At 30.9% G+C, this 20960-nt stretch overlaps 3 protein-coding genes across 5 annotated transcripts; 2 read left to right on the forward strand and 1 right to left on the reverse strand.

Moving 5' to 3' along the window:
• The first annotated feature begins 14 nt into the window (after positions 1-14).
• On the forward strand, positions 15-7491 carry LOC123671422 (FAS-associated factor 1). Its single transcript, XM_045605270.1, has 12 exons — positions 15-187; positions 253-321; positions 1108-1402; positions 1543-1717; positions 3765-3977; positions 4039-4232; positions 4376-4521; positions 4708-4934; positions 6480-6735; positions 6835-7047; positions 7106-7183; positions 7269-7491. The coding sequence occupies exons 1-12, from the start codon at positions 152-154 to the stop codon at positions 7347-7349; spliced, it is 1983 nt and encodes a 660-aa protein (XP_045461226.1). The 5' UTR covers positions 15-151; the 3' UTR covers positions 7350-7491.
• A 1845-nt stretch (positions 7492-9336) lies between these two features.
• LOC123689073 (STE20-related kinase adapter protein alpha) lies at positions 9337-11913 on the reverse strand. 3 transcript variants are annotated; one of them, XM_045627877.1, is made up of 7 exons: positions 11597-11913; positions 11394-11541; positions 11256-11340; positions 10727-10908; positions 10467-10637; positions 9666-9881; positions 9337-9562 (listed from the first exon to the last, which is right to left on the reverse strand). In XM_045627877.1, the coding sequence occupies exons 1-7, from the start codon at positions 11771-11773 to the stop codon at positions 9471-9473; spliced, it is 1071 nt and encodes a 356-aa protein (XP_045483833.1). In that variant the 5' UTR covers positions 11774-11913; the 3' UTR covers positions 9337-9470. The 3 variants fall into 3 exon arrangements, with proteins under 3 accessions (XP_045483833.1, XP_045483832.1, XP_045483831.1); XM_045627876.1 differs by having other exon boundaries at positions 9337-9559; positions 10455-10637; XM_045627875.1 differs by having other exon boundaries at positions 10455-10637; positions 11597-11912.
• Positions 11914-17178: 5265 nt separating this feature from the next.
• On the forward strand, positions 17179-18525 carry LOC123670626. Its single transcript, XM_045604142.1, has 2 exons — positions 17179-18137; positions 18196-18525. Exons 1-2 carry the CDS (start codon positions 17664-17666, stop codon positions 18244-18246), a joined length of 525 nt encoding a protein of 174 aa, XP_045460098.1. The 5' UTR covers positions 17179-17663; the 3' UTR covers positions 18247-18525.
• Positions 18526-20960: the final 2435 nt, after the last annotated feature.

Below are 20960 nucleotides of genomic sequence, written 5' to 3' on the forward strand. Positions count from 1 at the left end.
TGGAAATGTCGAATCAAGAAATGTCCAAAGGAGATTTCAACATTTGATGAGAACTAAACATGTCAAGTAAAATCATTTATAATTGTTGAAGAAGTGTGTTCTGTTTTTGTGAATTAAATATACCAATTTGAAATAAAAGCAGATTTTTAAAATGTCGAATAGAGAAGAAATACTTGCGAATTTCCAGGTTTGTAATATCTAAATCCTCCACATCAACATGAAAACATCAGTAATGAAACTTGTATTTTTTAGGCATGCACTGGAGTTGAAGATCTTGCTTTAGCAATTTTTCATCTAGATGAAAGTAATTGGGATTTGATGGTAAGTTTTTTGTTCAGTTATCTGTGCTAATTCAAATATGACGTTTTAATCAATACTATCATTAAATGTTGTATGGTTTTCTTTGTGATGAAAACCTCTTATGCATTCAACAACAAACTTTGAATGATATGTTTTGCTTTGATTATTTTGGCATAGGTAGTATGCTTTGTTTGTATTCTTTTCATTTGGTTGGTATTCTTCAAATTCATTTGGATAATAATCTTATGAATCTGAACTATGACATATCATTTTCTTTGAATAACACAGAACTTTTTTGTAGTTTGTTACTGCTAGTTGTCAGTTGATCTTTGTTTATTTTGAAATTATTAATAGTACTAAAGTATCACAATGGATGATATTTATAATAAACCTTTTTTTGTTAAATGGGGCAATTATTATTTTATTACCTTGGGTTTTGAACAATTGAAAATAATTTGATAAATTAGGATTTCATATTTATTCATTAATGAATAGAAAAACTTCATCAATATAAAATGATTTTTCACAGTAATTGAGTCTTGAACACGTTTTAAACTATCATAATATAATAACATTTTCAAGAGGCACTCGAATTTTAAGTTTGTCGTGTGAGAATGTAATAACAATTGGGTTACGCATGTAGAGGACACAATTTCCGCAAAAAACTTTCCCTACTTGATGAAATCATATTAATTAAGATTATCTATCAGTTTCTTTTAATTCTTGAAAAATGAATTTAGAAAGAAATAATATTTCAATTCTACTGCATATTCCAAGAGCAAAACATTATATTTGTTTATTTTTTAGAGTGCTGTAAGCAGGGTTATATCTCCTGAAAGCCAGACATTTCAAGCTGATAATACAAATGATTCTGATGTAATGATAGTCGAAGATGATATTCCAGTTATGCCAATTGAAAGTGCTTCAAGCATGTCTAGAATGGAAAATAATGTTGAACACCCAATTGACAGAATACAAGGCTTTAACAGGAATCATTTTAGTCAACCATCTACATCTAGAGGATTTCCAAGAAATTTAACATTCAAGGTGTCATATTTGACCAAATTTGTTGTCATTACTTTACCAGATACATCTACCATCAGTAAGTTTCTATGATTCTCTAGTTACAATAAATAGTCATCATAATAATTTAAGATTTATTTTTATCAGAATATAATTCCCTAATCACATTGGTGATATTTGATCCTTCTATATCAGAATTTCATCTGTGATATTTTTCAGGAGACTTGAAACGGGCTCTAGAGAAAAAATTCCATGTACCCATGTGCCGTCAAGTATTACTAGGATGGGTTAAGAAAAATCAAGATGAGGACACCCCCTTTTCCAAGCTCATAATAAATAGAGAAAACTCATTGAGTCTGCTTCCTGATGATGATGGATATACTTCAGAGAAAGAGTAAGAATTTATAATTTCAGTAGAAAGTAGTTTTAACGATATCAAAATAAATTTCTGTTCTGTGTGCTCAGATTCATTTTTATAGATTGTCTTTTTATCAGTCAATTTTTGATTTTCGGATGAGTTTCATTGGATTTTTTCATCTGTAATATCTGCTTACAGGTAAATTTTTGATTGTACCTTTTATACTTTCAGTGAAAATTGTTCAATGTTCAACTTGAATTATATCATATTTTTATTTGATTTATATATTTACAAATATTCAAGTCTGTAGCTTACAATAATTCTTTTTATTTCAGTTATTACTAATTTCATATTTCCACTAGAGATATATTTTCCTTTATATTGATTTAATGATATGATATGATACTCATGTTTGGTTGTAATTATTCATTGTTGCAATTGGTATTAATCCATATAATATTTTTTTGGTTGTCAGCCAGTCTTTACTCATAAGCAATCGTCTATTGAAGAAAGAAAATATATTAAATTCGTCAAATGGTTTTCGATTAGAGTATTTCGTCAAGTGATTTGTGCATTTTTTTTTGGAAAACTGCATTTTTCCCCAAGCAAAAAGATGACAAATCCGTGGTCAAATTCAATTCTGTTCTTACCTGAACTATATAGCTCTCATACAGAAAAATTAACACTTGGAAAAACATAATTCCATGATCCAATTAAATTTTCTAAACTTTGTGAACGAGAGTCTCTGAATGATTTGGAATCGGACAGGTCCTGTAGGCCTATGTCCAGTAATTCTTTACTGTGGGCGTTAAACGTTTCAAATTTGTCTACATTACGAATATAGTGAGTCGATTAACTGAATAATCTCGTCCAGGAATTATTTTTTAATTTATCCCAGTATTCACGAATGAGCTCTGATGAAGTAGGGTTATTATTTTGGGTTTAAATTTTTAATGAAAACCTTGGTTAAAACCGACATCGAAGTGAGTCTTTTTTCAACAGATAGGAGAACTCATCAAAATGAACCATTTCACCACTAATCTCCTATAAAATATGCAAAAGTTGAAAAAAATTGTTGATAATATGGATTTTAATTCGACTCTAGAGTATGTGGTATTTTCACCAAAACATCACCTAAAAGTAAAGTAAACATAGCTAAACATGCCTATCTTGCAATAAATAAGATGATGATAGAATGACCTGCAAGTTAGATTGTAGCTTCAGTGTTGGAATGAGTTCTACATATTTGAAAATTCAAATATGTATCCTTTTGTTTATTTTTATTGGACAATTTCTTCTGAAATCTTTTAATCAAACGAGTTCTTAGATCAGACAGAAAAAGACTAAACTTTGAAAACAGTCAAATAAAAAAATTGAAAGCAACGAAATTAAGAAATTTATCAATAACATTGTTCTAATGTTTCATTTCTTCAACAATATTAACTTCTTCGCAATACACCTAAATTTCAAGTGACCCAAAGAAAGAAATCACACTGAACATGATTCATGATCTCTCTGAGGAAAGCTGAAGACTCAGAGCCATAACTGAATTTTCACAGAATCGTATTCGAATTCGTAGATTGATATCTTCCCCATCTTGTATATTTTCTATTACTGATTTTTTATGAAATTATTTATTTTGATGAGTTCTTCCTCAACCCAAAATAAGGTTGCTTTATATATTATTGTTTTTTTTTATGTATTGAATAATTCTGCAGAGATAGGAGAAAATAACTGTTCATTGTGTAAGATTTTCTGTTTGTTTCATCTCTAATACATTTTAAACTTATTTCTTATAAGGAAGTTACACATCCATTGCTTGTTCAAAATCTCAACATAAAGATAATTAGGAATATTATTTCTTATAATTACCAAGTCTGATGGATTTCAAAATTATACATAGATTATTAATAGAGTAACTTCTTACCAATATATATTTTTTTAATTGTTTGCAATATAGAATTAGGGAAACAATATTATCTAAGAATGATTCAACAGATACATTTCACTTCAATGTAATAATGTTACAATATCCTCTGGATACAATTCTAATGAATACTAAATCATTTATTGAAATTTACAGGAATTATTTAACGGAAAAATTAAGTGGCACTTTCACCCTGAATGTTAAATACGAGGATCAAATGTTCAACTTGAAATTTGGAGGATCAGCACCTGTTTTGGAAGTTAAAAATGGATTGTATGCATTGACAAATATTGAAGTTAGAAACCAAATCTGGATTGGTTGGCCCAACTTGGTAGATGATGCAATGCCACTCGCCTTGAGTGGGATAAAGTGAGCAATAGTCTTTTATAATTTAAAAAAATGTTTTAATTGACCTTTTTTTTTATTACAGTTACCCTGAGCATGACTTTGTTCTTAGTAGAAACGCTGTATCGCCCACTCAGAGAGATAATGAGACAAATCACAATTCGTCAGTTATAAGAATAGATAGCGATGATGAAGAATATGTAGACGCTGCAGAGTCTATAAACGGTGATGATGATTATTTTGTGGAAGATCTATCAACAAGAAGAAATGAACCATTGAGTGAGTTACAAGTTGTTCTTAAATAATTTACTTAATATAATGTAATATATTTAAATAATTGTCAATATTTCGATGTCAAAAACAAGACTACCTCATAAGGTACAGGTCTGAATGAAAATTTATCAGAATAATAATGTTTTCAGTCCCAGAAAATATTGCCGACGAAGAGACTGCATGCTCAACATTCATCAATAGGTTTACGGCAAGATACGGACCAGTACATCCTACCTTTTTCCCAGGCCCATTAAGTGGGGCTCTGCAAGAGGCTTGTAATAAACCTGCTAAGGATGTAAGTGAATTGAATATTTATCTAAGAAATCATTTGATATATACTGTGTGAAAAGAAAATTTTACACCCGGAATTTAAAATTCCTTGAACTTGAGAGTTTTGACAGCTTTTTTTAAATTATCAATTTCTGGTATTTGTTTGAAATGATGTACGTTTCAAATTAATCATAAAATTTTATTTCTTCAGAGAAAAATTCTTGCTATATACCTCCATCACGATAAAAGCGTTTTGACAAACGTCTTCTGCAGTCAACTCTTAGGGTTTGAAAGTGTTATGGAAATGTTGGCGCAATATTTCGTTTTATGGGGCTGGGATATAACTTTCAGAAGCAATGCTAAAAAATTGGATGCAATACTTGATGCCAATTTAGGAGGACTTGCCTCTTCTAGTTTGAAAGATATGGAATATGAAAGGTAAGAATTATTTAATGATTTGTTAAATCTGCTCAGATTTTAGAATTATCATTTTCTCAGATATAGAGACTGAGTATTAACTTTTCCAAATTAATTTTTTCCATTCACAACTACCTAAATACATGAGTTACTCAAAATTAAAATGAAATGGGAAGATGGAATCACAAAAATTTTTCAAGAAGTTTATACAGCACCTAAAATGAAAGTCTCAAAACAACAAAGATTTAGAATTTATTGTTAATAACCATAATATTATCCAAGGTTTCTAATTCTTCAGGTAACGTTAATTTCACAATGCGAATTTTCTGTCAACTCCATGCATTTCAATAATTGAAGCCTTTTCGGCTCCAACGCAGGGGAAGTGTATGGTGGTGTAATTTGATGATTCACATAACCTACAAAAAGTTGAGTCTCCTTTTCCTTTTTTTTTGCAGGATATATCACTTTTCCATGTCAAATAGACCTGTAAGTAGTTTATTTAGATATTTGGGAGAGATAAAATGAGTTGCGTCTTCTCTTTTTAAATGCAAAAAGCTCTTCAGCTTGCTTTTGCCCTGAATATATTTTTTATAAAAATTTTCTGCTTTTTTTCATTTATCTACTCATTCCATAGTTGGTGTGACATCCTCAACAATATCCAGATGGGAGTGTGTTACCTCTATAAACATAAAATATGTATATTGGTTACCTTCCCATCAATATTAACTGGTAGATATTTATACTGAACTCAGTTCTTTGTTTTCTGTCAACTATTCGAGTATTATTTTAAAATTCCCTACTTATGTTGAATGTGCCATTTTTTTTTGGTATTTGGGGGATTTATATCAAAGGCATATTTCGATTTGGTGTCTTTTAACAGTTGTATTATGCTTGTACGCTTTTTTAGAGGTCGTCTGTAACCACTTTATAGGACTGAACTGATGTGCTTTAGTTTCTTCAAATATCTCCTTTGGCTCCTTGCATCTATAATGAGAGGTCACCTCTCATATTACCACACTGTAGTAAAATTAGAAAATTCTATACATGCTTCATATTGCTTTCAATTTTAATGTAGGTGTTGTATAAACATGTTTTTAAATGTGAAAATCTACCCTTGATTACTAAAAAATACCATATTCTTATGTCTCTCAAAGGGAGGAAAATTTTTTTTAGGATTAACTTAATTGTAAAATAATCAAAGTATAATCACTATCATAAACAAACATTTTAGCTGAAAATTTTATGATTATAAATTTCTATACATATATCTTAATGTCCATTAGCCTAATCAGTATGATTTTGATAATCCAATGTCTATGACAATTTTGTTCAAGAAATGTGAAACATTTTGGTTGGCAGAACCAATTTTCTTTAAAAATTAATTCTATAAGTCTCTAGTAATCAGTTACTTACTTTAACTGAACTGTGCGGTGACAGGTACAGCTCTGATGCTAAATGCTTGTTAAAGCTCATTGCAGCTTAAAATAAACATTAAAATTTAAACTCTAATGAGATGATATAATTTTAAATTCAAACTTGAATTACTAATCACTTAAAATTTTCCAGGTTACCTGCTTTAGTTTTAATTATGAGAATTAGAGGATCAACTGATATTTTCAATGTGATATCAGGTAATCTTGGAGTGAATGAATTCCTGTCTCGTTTGTTAGAAGCTGTGGAATTATTTACAAATCAGCAAAGAGTAGAGATCAAAGAAGAAGACGAAAGGTCTGAAAGGGAACGAGTTAAAATGGAACAAGATATTGCATTCCACGAAAGTCTAGCAGCTGACAAAGCTAAAGATGAAGCCAAAAGACTCAAGGTACTCTCATTCAATATAATCATTATCATAGTGTTTGTTCTTCAATTTTTTTTATCAATGTTATAATGTTAACTTTCTGTATTTCTCTTAATTCTACAGGAACAAGCAGAAGAGGAAGCAAGGTTACAACGAGAAAACGAAATTGCTACAGAACAGAGGAGGAAAGAAGGAATGAGATTAGAAGCAGAAAAAAGATTACATCCAGAACCTGCTCTAGAGCAGGGTGATCGTGAAGCTATTACTAAAATTAGGTTTAGGCTGCCAAAAGGAGGTCATTTGGAAAGAAGGTTCCTTATTTCCGCATCGTTACAAGTGAGTATTATACATTCTGGAAAGTATAAACTGAATCAATTAAATGAAATATTTTTAGGTATTGCACGATTTTCTTACTGTAGAAGGTTACAATAGTGAAGATTATAAAGTGATATCTAGCTGGCCAAGAAGAGATGTAAGTTCTTGACAATAAATTTAAAATTGCTTTTTCTAACCAATTTTTAACCTAACCTAACCAATTTTTATTTATTTTTTTCCAGTTAACATCTATGGATCAGACCAAAACCCTTGAAGAACTGAAATTATATCCTCAAGAAACTGTGATATTAGAGGAGCGATGATTTATATCAAAGTAATACTAGCATTTGAAGATACCATTTGATTGACCAGATGTTAATGTACATTCATATGTTTTTTAATGGTGTATAAAATGCTCGATTTTGAACTTTAATTTATTTTATTATATTAATGTTTAAGGGAAAACGATTTTTTATTGTCGCACTTGCTAGCACCCAATATTAATTTATTTTCCTGCTAAACTTTTTTTTTATAAAGTTACATTTTACTTGAAACGCAAAAATGTTACATCAATTCTTTCCTGCTTGAAAGTTTCAATATTTCATTTTTCGATATATCATTATGGGTATGGTCCGTATATCACCTTGGTTACTATTGTTAGTAAGTTGATGGTCCGTTTATTTCAAATTCCTCAAAAACCGGTGACTATTTCCTCAAACATCGGTGAATTATCTGTCACCAGAGCTACCGTTCTTTTATTCTGGTTAGGTTCGGTAACCACGCCCACTCTGGTTGGCAGTTGTCATTTTAATTTTCAGATTATTGTTTACGAATATTTTCCATGACATCTAACATTCGGTGTCGGAACCATTAATAATTATTAGTTATTCACAAATTTGAAAGGATCAAACATTTATAACCTTCAAAATTCTGTCAATGAAAAATTAAGTCGAATATTGACAAGTGTCAAACAATTCATAAATACGAAGCAGGTTGCCCTTAGAAAATTAATAATCTATCTATATTCTAAGAGGTTACCTGAAACATTGAAAACCACTAGTACCGCCCTATGTATAGGCATAGTATAAGAATTTTTTATTCTATGGTATAGGCATCAAATTATGGCAGAGGAACATTCTGCATTGCAAAATCATTGATTGAAAACACATTCCATTGTTCCCCTGAAACAAGGACGGACTAGTTTAGTGATGTTGATAATACTATATTTGACACGATAGAATTAAAATATAGAGCAAAACTGATAAATCAGTGAAAAAATTTTGGAAATCCATCAATAAATGACTGAGAAATAGATTATTTAAATTTACGTATTTTAGCGCGGAACGTCTTTGGTCTGTGACGTCACGGCTCTTGCCTGTGATCGCTACACCATAAATTACGTTTAAATACTTGTACAGTGTAGTTTTAACTCGAGTTTTGTTTTTATGTTACCATAATGGAAGAAGGCTTCGTGAAAGGACAAAGTGACAATTTGCCTAAAATAGATATATTCGCAGTGATGGAGTTTTTTTCTTCAAATCCATTTTATGTCGTGCAGAAATAAAAGGAGTTAAACTTTTCATGTAAGTATCTACTTTTGAGTTTGCTTCATCATGGTTCAACTTATAACGATGATTTATTTAAAAAACGTTTCATAAACAGTTTGTAGTTGAGTACTGGTTGTTGAAGTCTATCAATGGCAAAACATATTTATGTGAGCAGTAAAAAGTAATTTATATGTATGTTATAGTAAGTTATTTCAGCCATCGTGTAACGAACAAAACACGACACGAACGGCACAAATGATTGTACACCAATGAATTCGTAAGCACTGCGAATACCAGTCGTCTAGTGTGTGACGTCACGACACTCACACGTACTATGAAATTACCTATTCTTCCAAGCGCAACTTCAAAGTCCCATAACTTTTTCATTTCTAGAGATATTTCAATGATTCTTCCACATTTTTGTTTCATTTTACTTAAATTTTTAGAATTAATCCTTAACAAAAAAATGAAAACTAGTCCATTAATAATAAATTAATTGACTTGAAATATCATTTGAGGTATTCAAAATTAAGAATAAAATTGCAACCAGCATTTTGTAACAAATTTCAATGGTTTCTGATGGCCCTTTGAAATTCCATTTTAAGATTCTTTATTCTCTTAACAGAGGAAGTTTTAATAATTGGAAACTACACAAAAAGTTGAAATTTTTTCGTCTGAAGACTATTACAGATTTATTTTTGAAAAAATAAAATGAAATTTTGTTCCATATACTCCTAACAATTGAAGAAAAAAGGACATAAAATAATATTGAACATTTTTTATTTTATTTACAACAATTTCACAATAAAGTTTTTATCTCAAAAATGTGTATCTCTTAAGTTTCATTATCATCAATTTCAAAACTAGTGATGTCTTGAGAGATCATTATTTGTAACCTCAATCATTCTGATTCATAGAGAAATCCCAATCATACAGAGACATGTCCATATCAGCAAATTTCTCTATTTGGTCCATGTTGGCGACTTCTTCTGTAAATAACAATATTTTTATTTAGTTCCATCTTTAAAAGTATGTAATTGAAATTATTGTAATCAATTTGACAACAAAGAAAAAGTTTATTATAATTCATACCTCCATTGAATGCTACCTTGTCACTTAAAGGTAGAGCAGGTTTCAATAATTCAGGTAAAGACGGTCCTTTCTTTATCAATTTAAAAACAGGATGAGATAATAATTGAGCAGCAGTTGGTCTGATTGACGATTCCCTCTCTAAACAAATATAGCAGAATTCATGAAGATATGAATTGAATCGTCTTTTAGACCAGCTTACTGGAACATCACAATCACCTAAAAATTTCTTATAAAGTAACATCCTTCTCTTTCCTCCAACTTTCATCCTACAGTCTCTACTTCTGATACAGTATAATGAATCAAAAAAATATTTTAATTACACATAGATTCGAAGGTTTTGCATCACTTTATTCTTATATGAAGGAATTTTTCAATATCAACAATTTTTTTCGGGTTTGTTAATCAATGTTTATCACATCTCAGTGCAAATATTCCATTAACGAATATAGTTAAATTTTACGATTTTGACTGATTTGTATTCAGGGATTTAGTGGAAGAAATCGAATAGGTAGTTAATGAAAGAAAAAAAGAAACGTTTGAAGTTTTTGATTATTTTGATTTTCGCGTAGTTTCCGAAAACGGGACGATTTTGCGTCCCGGAGCTGAGTATCGGGACACCAGGACAAGAAATCAAAAAAGGGACAGTCCTGTTCAAAACGGGACGTTTGGTCACCTTTTGTATAGCTAATGTTGAAGAAATGTGTTTGAATGTCATGCCTTCTAACATTCTTTATAATCTTAAAATGTTATTAGGAAATCTCCTATAAAATGCACAATGTTAATTCTAACCTTGACACTCACGATCTTCACTATTGGAAAAGAGAGTGCTGCGATCTAACAAACTAGGGGCACAACCTCTGACTTTTTCTACAAGCATGAGTGTAGAATCATATTCTGCAAATGGTTCTCTACCATTTGCCAATTCACAGCACACCATTCCCAAACTATAGATATCAGATTTTTCATTGTAACCTAAAAAATTGGGTCTCAATGAGGATTAACTTTATAGCAAGAAAGTACATATATTTTATTGAGAGAGACTTATAATTAGAACTACAAACCTTTCAAATTTTGTTCTAATAACTCAGGACTCAACCAATTGAGATTCGACTGAGTGGTTAATGGAAATGAATGTATAGCTTTCTGCCATTTCCCATTATTTACGATAGAACAGGCATAGCGTAGCCCACTCAAGCATGCTTTTCCTTTGGCAGATATAAGAATATGACTAGCTCGTATGGCTCTAAAAGTAGAATCATTCTAAAAACATTACCTTTTGATTAAAGCAGAAAGAAATACAAATTTGAATCAAAATAACTGAAGTTGAAAAAAGACCTATAATGATTCAATTAAAAGTGTTGAAAAACTTTTCTGAATCAATAAACTGCTAAATACATAACCTAGTACTTTAGCAGAATATGATCTTGTTGAACATAAAGCTATTCACTCTATACAATCTAATTAGTTTGGGATTCCACCTACATATCTCCATGAACAACAAGACTTCATATCATTAGAGAGTTATAAGTATAATCTTTTTATTAATGATGCTAAATATTAATAAACGAATTACTATTCAATTGAATTTACCTATGTATATATCCAGTCTTGTGAAGATAATTTAGACCTTCAGTTACATCTCGTAATATCAAAATTACAGCTAACTCTGGTAAACCTAAAATTTAATATTCTTAATGCATGTCAAAACCAGGAAGTGAAATAAAAGACCTTCGTTGAAATTTGAATTCAATAAAGACTTGCAGGAACCATAAGCTTGTAAGGGACTTATCACAAATATTTCAGGTCCGTAAACAAAAGCTGTATGAAGACTAATAATATTTGGATGTTGCAATTGACGTGTTAGAATAATTTCCCTCTAGAAATTATATTTGTATATATTTGCTTATAGCGGCTTCAATCAACATGCTCACCTCTACTAAGTCTAAGCAATTACTATCACGAATTTTTTCCAGCTGATAACGTTTCACAACTAACATCCGATCAGATGGGGTATGTTTTGCTAAATTTACTATTGCTCTGTTTTGAAAACATCCTCCCAAAATTGAGATTATTTTATAAATAGAGACGTCTTCTTTGAATTGTGTCATTAAAAATTTGCTTCAAAACCTGTGAAAAAAAAGTATGAAAACATTGAAAATAAATAGGTTTGATTTATGTTCTCAGAAAAATTGAAATGAGGAAAAAAGGTTATTTTCTTTGAATTGCGGTTGTCATGTCAAACCCAAAGATAAAAATCTGTTCTATGATGTCTAATCACAGACTACTTGAGCTAATATCTTTTTCTTTTCTATGTCCCCTATTGCGGGGTTTGAAGCACAGAACACTAATATAAATGAAGAAATCCTCGATTCAGTGTAGGATGTGCCATCTGCAAACAAACTTACTTGTAAATGGGAGAAAGCAGCTAATCTCCATGTAAATACAGTAATTTTCGCACATTACATCGAAAAAAAATTAAAATAAAAAAAATATATCATTCCTACGAATTAGTAATTGAGATATTTAAATTCTCATTCAAATATCCGAAACATATCAGAAGGTGATTTATTATACAGAATGTTCCTAAATTCATGCGACAAAATTTAGGAGTTGAATGCTCCTATGAAATTGAGATGGGTCGGCTATAACAAAACTTCCTCAGCCACCCCTTTCCGAGATATTACCCTTAAAAGGTGGTGACTAAAATTCAGTTTTCATTTTTTTTCTACACCTTTTTCAATTGTAATTCAGAAAACGTAAAATGTAATTCAGAAAAGTAAATTGAATTTCAGAATATGCAAATTGTAATTCAGAATAGTAAATTGAATTTCAGAAGATGGAAATTGTAATTCAGAATAAGAACTTTATATTCAGAAACTGTAATTTGAATTTCAGAATAGTGATATGTAATTCAGAAAGGGTAAATTTGATTTCAGAAAATATAAATTGGAATTCAGATTTGGTGATTTGAAATTCAGAAATAGGAAATTGTAATTCAGAAAAAAGAAATTGTAATTCAGAAATAAGAAATTGTAATTCAGAATTTCATAGGAAAAGAAGAGACTAACACACTAGCCAGAAAAGGAGCTCAAACGCCACTTACTGTCTTAGAACCTTTCTGTGGTATAGGCAAATGCACCTATAAGAAAGAGTTTCTGGAGAAGGAAGAAACTGAAAGAGAAGCACTCTGGAGGAATCTTCCGGGAAATCATTCCAAAAAGTTCCTTCGGAACTTTAAAACTGCAAGGTCCAAAAGGTATTTGGATCTCAGCAAGAATAAGTTACGCCTCCCCACTGGCTTTCTAACAGGACATTGTAGCCTACTGAATTACATATTACATTTTCTGAAATTGAATTGATAACTTCTGAAATACAATTTTTCTTTTCTGAAATACAATTTTTCTTTTATGAAATACAATTTTCCTTTTCTGAATTTCAATTCACTATTCTGAATTACAACTTTGTTTTTCTGAAATCCAACTTCCTAATCTGAATTTCAATTTCGTTTTTCTGAAATTAAATTAACTATTCTGAAATTCAATTTCTCTTTTCTGAATTACATATTCCTATTCTGAAATACATGTTCCCGTTTCTGAAATTGAACTTTGATTTTCTGAATTACAACTGAAAAAGGTGTAGTAAAACTAGAAACTTGAAATTCTGTAATTTTTTTGCAAAGGACTAACCACGGGTATTTTTTCAATATTATTCCTGTTACATTATACGGGGTTAAATTAGCAACTCTTTCTTTATTTCATATCAAAATTTTTTTTCGAGATGAAATGAAATTAAAAATTTGTAAACAAAAATTTTTTTTACAAATTTTTTTTATTTTTGAATTTTTTTCCCAAAACCAATAGCTGAAGAGAAAAACCATATTTTATAATTTTTTTAATAAATTGGGTGGAAAACAGTAAAGATGTAAAATGTGGAAGGATTCATAATAAATGCTGGAAATTACCACTTCTAGCCAAAGTATACGAACGTAGTCTACGTGTCATGAATTACCGATTTTAGAAAAAAAATAAAAACTGAATTTTAGTCGCCACCATTTGGGGGTAATATCTCGGAAAGGTGTGGGCTGAGGAAATTTTGTTATAGGAAAGACTCATCTTAATTTCACACGAGCATTCACTTCCTGAATTTAGGGACATTCTGTATATCCCTCAATATGTATATTTCATCAACACCTATTCAGGAGACGCAGTCTTGAATGCTGGCCATATAATCATGTTTGGAAATGTGTGAAAAAATAGCAGTAGAGTTATTGAAACATTTGGATTTGATTTATGATTCCATCGTCACACCTTTAGCGGATCCACATGGGATCAAAAGAGAATATCAGAATTTTAATAGAATAGAATTCAGATCTAATAAAATTTTATTCAACATTTAGCTGTTCCAGTAAAACTAGTTTAGGAGGGAAATGCAACATGACATTTTGCATAATTTTTCACCTAAGTGTGTTTTCAATTCTTCCTGATAAAGGTCCTTAATTACGAAAGCCTGTACATCATACATTTTCCTTTGAGAAGAAAATAACAAATAATTTAGAATTAAAATTTTAATGAACGTTGCTGCAACTGGGTGTTCAACCACAGAATAGTTCATATACCACAAATTACGGATAACATAGATGCGACACTCCCCTACCTAAAGTAGAATCATTGAAATTAACTCCCCCTGCCGGTCGGGACTAGAACAAACACGACAAACGCGGGAAATTTGGAGTGGGTGGTTTTCCTATACTTGTTTTGAATTTATTAACGAAATATTAAGAAATTCAAATGGAGTTTGGTGCTATGATGACCAAAAACCATTTGAATTTTTTTATAAATAACTGGTATAATATGTGATGATATTACATTTTGTGCAAATAAAAGTAAATTGAACAAAAATAAAAAAATCAACAAAAAATAAACAATATATGTATAAATAAATCAATATTGAATAAATAAAGGAGCATCAACATTAAATCATAAACGATAAATGAATAAATTAGTTTCAACAATAAGAAAATTACTTTCAACAAAAATGAATAACATGAATAAATTAATTCGAATGAATAAATAATGAATAAATATATGAATAAATAAATAAATATATGAATAAATAAATATATAATTAGATAAATAAATAAATCATTTCTTTTTTCTCTTTGTATCAAAGATTCTTTTTGCCCCTATTTTGATAGTATCAATTAATTCTTCACTAGGGGAAGTTAGAAGGAACTTGGAAAATTTTGTATCTCCGATAGGTGCCGGTTTCTCGCGCCTATGCAGGACAGAGTAGTTGCCGGCTAAAGCTGGTAATTCTGTTCGAAACATTGAGCGTGAAAGATGTCGTCGTCGTCATCTGATAATGATTGCTCTGGACTAGATGCAGTAGTTTAAAAACTGGCAAGAACTAAAGTCGGTATTCAACCAATAAATCGCTTGAGATTTAGATATGGTGAATATCATCACTTATTTTTAAAATTAAAAAATGATGACGAAAAGTTCTTTCAATACACCCGAACGAGTCAGGAAACATTCAAATATATTTTGAATAAGATTGAGCACCGCCTAAATAAAAATTGGTGTCATTTTCATAAACAGCCTATATATCCCGAGGAAAGATTTGTGATTACTTCGAGAGGGGTTTATTCTACGTGACTTTCTCGTGTTCTGCTAAAACTAGTCCTATCTCCTCAGCGCTTTTGAAATTTCACCACTTTTCAAGTTGAGTAAAGCAATGTCAAACGTTCTTCTGATTTACCGTCTTTTTTACCACATGCAAGAAATCAAAATACGTTTTAATGTCTTTATTCATAAATTTAGAAAAAAAAACATTTTCAGCCTTCAACAAAAATATTTGTATAATATTGTTGTGTGAAACTTCACTAAAAAACAAATGCTTGTTGGTCGAATTTTTCAAAACGAATAAAAGTGAAAACCTCATATGAATTCAACCTAAAATAATGCGTGCTAATTATTGAAATGATCGCTGAAATGGGATAGACCCCTCTTAATGTAAGTTATATTACAAAATCTATCGTAGGATGATAGGTAAGATTAAAAAAAAAAAGGTAATTTATATGGGTTAATGAAGAACCAATAAACTTTCAGAGGTTGTAGATTCTGATTTAAAATATTTTACTAATGAATCATCACATAACTTATAAATCTATCTATATAATCTGTACTTGATAAATTTAATACCGAAGAATTTTTTTTTTTTTTGAAGAATATTCTGGCCAGGAGAATTTGAACATGAATTTGACGAAGTCTTTGGGAATGTATGTACTTCTGGTCAGTATTGTCAGTAATAAATTGAATCATTGACCAATTCTTGAACACGACATCTAAATGCTAACATTTCGGTTACTATGCAACTTATGATTTTTATTCCATATTGCACTCCTTTTGTACACTTCGGCAATGAAAGCGTCGACATTCATTTTCACAACACAGTCGGCGCAGGTCAACCGGCTTGAAAGAACTAAATTGCAATTCCGACAGCTCGCAGCCGGAGCCGATTGCCAGCGCCGATAAGTTTCAACCGGCTTGCACTGTGTTACCGCTAATTAATTATTATAGAATAATTTATAAAACTCACCAGCGCCGGTCGGTATGCAGCTACCGGGAAGCAGGTTACCGGCTTCCACTGTGTTTGTACCCTTATTATTGTCTCACATACTTTTTCCCCCAACATATGTTCATTACAGTTTAAAATTTTGAAGTCTAAATATTTCATTAAAAACGATTTTAAATAAAGGGAAATGTTTTTTTTTCACAAATTCGCGGGATAGTATAGAAAAGGTAATTTAGAGAATGCCGAAATAAAAATGTTACACATTGCCCAGGTTTTGTCAACTTTCCGTGTTTATACTGCCTTACCTGAATAAAATCCATGTCCCCCAATTCTTCACTGTTAAAGGTTAAATTTTTTTTACACATATCACATTGTTCGATCAATTTATCTTCAAATAAAATTTTACACACATAAACTAAAGTACATCTACTAAATTTTGATTTTTGTTCAGGACTATTAATTTCGGAATAACTATATTTAAATCTTCAAGCACAACACTTTGAGGTAAAGGAGATTTCGATAAAACAAATGATTTTAGATTATCCAAACAATATGTGATGTCAAATCCTCTTCACAGTTGGAACCTACAGAATGGGAGGACATAAAGTTATTCAAAGTAAGGCATTTGAAAGAGGACATAAACTGGCCAATATTTGGATTAGTGTTCCTTACATCATGCCCTCGGATATAACTGAAAAAATTTTCAAGGCAATCTTGATTGAAAGCACCAGTCAAGATATACTTGAAATTTTTTTCAGTCAACAGTCTCCTCTTAAGGTAAACGAAAGCTTTTATAGTCAAAATAAAATTTTTCATGGTAGGTACCACCACATTTTTTTTGTTATCGTAAAAATACATTTTTTTCAAAATTTTGATTGATTTTTCCCAAAAGATTTCATGTTTTGATTTAGTCGTTATTGGTTCCTTCAAAAACTTACCCTGTGTATTTCGAATCTTTGATACATTGAGAGAATCGAATAATTTATCCAAAAATAAAATTAATTCGGCCGTGTCTGCTGCTTCGAAAGGTAAACTGCATTTGTCTTTAATATCTGAAAAGAAAAAAAAAATTAGTTTCAGTATCACTTTAAAATAAATGTAATCCGTAATCTGTGTCCTATACTGTGGTTCAACTGTTAAATTGATTGAGTGAATTTGAAATTGCCTCTTGTCAGATGTTTGTTGTTATTCTAACCAAGCAAAAGCTATATACATTGAAGTATTCATTTTATATTATTTTAAGAAATCTTCTTATTACAAAAATGATAAATTTATAGTTATCTGCGACCTGCGTTGAAAGTGAATTTAATTTTTGACAGAAGAACAATATTTTTCGCTATATTAATTATTAATAATAATTCATTGTTTTATATATGTAGTTCGTTTTTGTATTGGCTGTTTAGAATTAGTTTTTAATTTTACATCATGCCTGTCCATATAGGAGGTAGTAAAATATGTACAAGATGTTCTGTCAAGAATTGTAAAAGTGTAAGATATCGTGGTAGTTGTACAAAGTCGATTAGATTTTTCCGATTTCCAAAACCAGATAATATTGAACGAGTTATACAGTGGAAATTGGCCTGTAATGATGAAAGTATAATGAAGAAGGAAGCAATGATGTTATATGCAAATAACCGAATATGCAGTATCCACTTTGAAGCAGACTTAGTGACGAATCACTTCTTATCAAAGAATGCAGTTCCAACTTTAAATTTGATTCAGAAACCAAGAAGAATTGACGTTCAAACCCAAACAGAAAATTTTGAAGAAAATGTGGGAACTGAAAGGAAACAAGTTGTACATGCTAACACTCAAACACACGAAGAATTGTCTCAACAAACATACGAAGAATTGTCTCAACAAACACCGAGAAAAAACGAATTGATACATTTGATTGAGGTAAAATATATATATTCATAGAATATAATCAAAAATTGTTAATGATATTTATGTGCAGGGGATGCTATCAAATATGGTGAAGGGGGAGGAAACTTTGGAAAATTTTTGATGCCAGAAGAATTTTTGCGGCGTAGAGGTCATTGATGGAGGAGACAGTTATAGAGATTTTTTTACATCAGTACACTAAGAAAACCAGCTGAGCAGTTATTTAATAAATTTCAATTTTTAAAAAGTTGAGATAAAGATAAAGTACATTGTTGATATTGAACAGTATTTTGTTCCTGTAACATCTGTGGATCTAGATTATTATTATAATTGCATTGCAGTAGGAGGTTCAACCGATAGACTGATATGTCTCAACTGGTGAATTAAAGATATTCTAGATAAAGATAGTTTTTTTTGTTACATTTACCGCACTAGTGTCCAGAGAGCTCGACCTGTCTTCTTGTTTAGTAAAGAAATTTTTCCGCACTGCAGGGTTCTGCTGAAAGTTTGTAATTATGACCCCTTAGGTTTGGATTCTTATAGAAAATTTCCTTCCACGTTTACACAGGTGGTGACTGCGTAGGATCTTGAATATCTTGAAATATAGTATACTGAGCCTTTCTCCATATGAATTATTTGTCTCTAGTCTGTAAGTTAGTTATGTTTTGTATCAGTTGTTTTTGTGAGAAATGTCAGTTGTTTATAAATTTAATAGATTCTCTTAGAGGCTAATATACAGGGTGTTTCCTAAACATGCGGCAAAAATTCAGGGGGTTGTTCCTTGGACTATTTTAAGCATGTTTTGTCCTTGGATGATTTTTGAAAAACCTCTTTGTTTCGAAGATACAGGGCGAACAACATTTTTCATATTTTTAAAATTAATAATAGTTTAAATAAAAATGCGTACCGCACTGTGTTTACTAAGTAGGTACAATTTATTTTTAAATTTGTTTAACAACATTCCAATTACTAAAAACGGCCAGTTTTTTGACTAAAACCACTCCAGTAGAAAATGTGGAAGACTTGCGAAATCGGATCATTGCTGGGTGTAACTTAATAAGAAATGATCCTGGTGTTTTTGAAAGGGTTCGGCAGTCAATGAGGAGAAAATTGGATGCTTGTATGCTGGCTAGAGGTGGTCATTTTCAACAGTTTTTGTAGGTTGAGTTGAATTTTCATGTAATTTTTCATAATAAAATGTTATTATCTGAAATTTTGTTTCCCCTATATCTTCGAAACAAATAGGTTTTTCAAAAATCATCAAAGTACAAAATATTCTTAGAATAGTCCAAGGAACAACCCCCTGAATTTTTGCCGCATGTTTAGGAAACACCCTGTATATTACAGTTCAACTTCATATTTGATTTGTTTCATGGCTCATAAGAAGTTGTGTTACCTCAATTGATAAAATATGTAGAATAATGATTGAAGGACTGTGATATATTTATGATGTAACTGTTCATCTGGGACAATGTTCTTGAGCCTGATGAAGTCGGTAATTTTTGGGGAATTTCTGGTGCTTTCCTGACCTCAGAATGGAAGTCATGGTGGCCCTCTTCCATTTATCTGGAGAATATCTGAATTTTAGTATGTTTTTAGACAAGGTTGGCTACAATTTCGGAAAATCGTTCTTGATATTATGACATCATCAGCTATACTTCCTAACTTGGACTAGTCAGATCTCTCAGATGTTTAAGCCATGAAAACTGTCTTCTATCAGGCTCTCAATTTTGCCCTCCATTATCAACCACAGGAACCAATATTTTCTGTCTTTATATTTTATGGGAAAAGAGTGGTTCTCAGTAGAGAAAAATGTCATCCCCATTCATATTTTCAATCTCCAGTTGGAGAGACAGGAAATTATTTGCTTATCCTTCTCACAACCTCTACGCATATTTCGGCCTCTTGAGCTCTCTATTCTGATATCTCTATGGGTAGGCTCTCAATTCAGGTCTCAAAAAAAGGTTGTAGCGTTTTCTTCTGTAAATATGTACTGTGAAACTACATGCCCAAAAAAAATGTTTCCCAGTATTTGCAGATTTTGAAAATCATTTGCATAGTTCTGCTCGCGCTTTAAAGGCATGACTGTGAACTGAATGCTCAATGCACATTTCCAATGGATCGTGGGAGGTTTGTTGAAACATTGAATTCAACTATCAGTGAACGCCAGCGTGTTAATGTATACGTACTCATGGATATTTCATATGAGGGGTTTTTTGTGATCCTCCATGTGTCCTCTATTTCCCAACCGGGACACTATAAAATACTCATTGCTATTTTACCTATTTACTAAGTTTTTATAGATCTATTTCTTTTTCTTACGAATTTTCTTAACCATATTTAAGAATGCTTCAGTTGAATTGTTTATCCAATTTTATCATATTAATATAATAGATAAAGATAACATAAAGATCAAGGCTGTGGATAAAGTACCTGCTTCCGGGTACAAGAACTAAATATTGACGCCCTATTAGCGAATATACTTAGTTTGAAGTTGGTTAGCGGGGCTAGGTAAATTTCTAGCCGGATACACGTTTATTGAAAGAACCATCAGTGAACAGTCTATTTAGCATTTTTACAAAATGTGTCTACATCTTATTGAAATAATAATAATAACAGTACTTTATTGCATATGCGATTGGCCATCGACCAAGGGTCCTTCAGCCTGTATTTTAACAATTTTTGGTACATTCAATTTGTAAATGGGTTAAATTAATGTTAAAATTTACTTTTCTTGTTTTTTTCGAATGCAACTTCTTTAATGAAATCGATTGAATCTAAGTTGGAACAAATATCTTCTTCGATACTTATTGCCGCATAATTTGTAAAACTCGATTG

This window comes from Harmonia axyridis, chromosome 1, assembly GCF_914767665.1.
Source record: "Harmonia axyridis chromosome 1, icHarAxyr1.1, whole genome shotgun sequence".
In the NCBI taxonomy this organism is placed as follows: domain Eukaryota; kingdom Metazoa; phylum Arthropoda; class Insecta; order Coleoptera; family Coccinellidae; genus Harmonia; species Harmonia axyridis.

Excerpts from the sequence above, each read along its gene's own strand:
- LOC123670626 (XM_045604142.1), top strand. The coding sequence starts at position 17,664 with ATGCCTGTCCATATAGGAGGTAGTAAAATATGTACAAGATGTTCTGTC. Across the intron at positions 18,138-18,195 it reads AATTGATACATTTGATTGAG|GGGATGCTATCAAATATGGT; the intron begins GTAAAATATATA and ends ATTTATGTGCAG.
- LOC123671422 (XM_045605270.1), top strand. The coding sequence starts at position 152 with ATGTCGAATAGAGAAGAAATACTTGCGAATTTCCAG. Across the intron at positions 188-252 it reads AAATACTTGCGAATTTCCAG|GCATGCACTGGAGTTGAAGA; the intron begins GTTTGTAATATC and ends TGTATTTTTTAG. Across the intron at positions 6,736-6,834 it reads ATGAAGCCAAAAGACTCAAG|GAACAAGCAGAAGAGGAAGC; the intron begins GTACTCTCATTC and ends TTAATTCTACAG.
- LOC123689073 (XM_045627875.1), bottom strand. The coding sequence starts at position 11,773 with ATGACACAATTCAAAGAAGACGTCTCTATTTATAAAATAATCTCAATT. Across the intron at positions 11,341-11,393 it reads GAATTCAAATTTCAACGAAG|GTTTACCAGAGTTAGCTGTA; the intron begins GTCTTTTATTTC and ends ATTAAATTTTAG. Across the intron at positions 9,882-10,454 it reads TGAAGATCGTGAGTGTCAAG|GTGATTGTGATGTTCCAGTA; the intron begins GTTAGAATTAAC and ends AGAAATTTTTAG.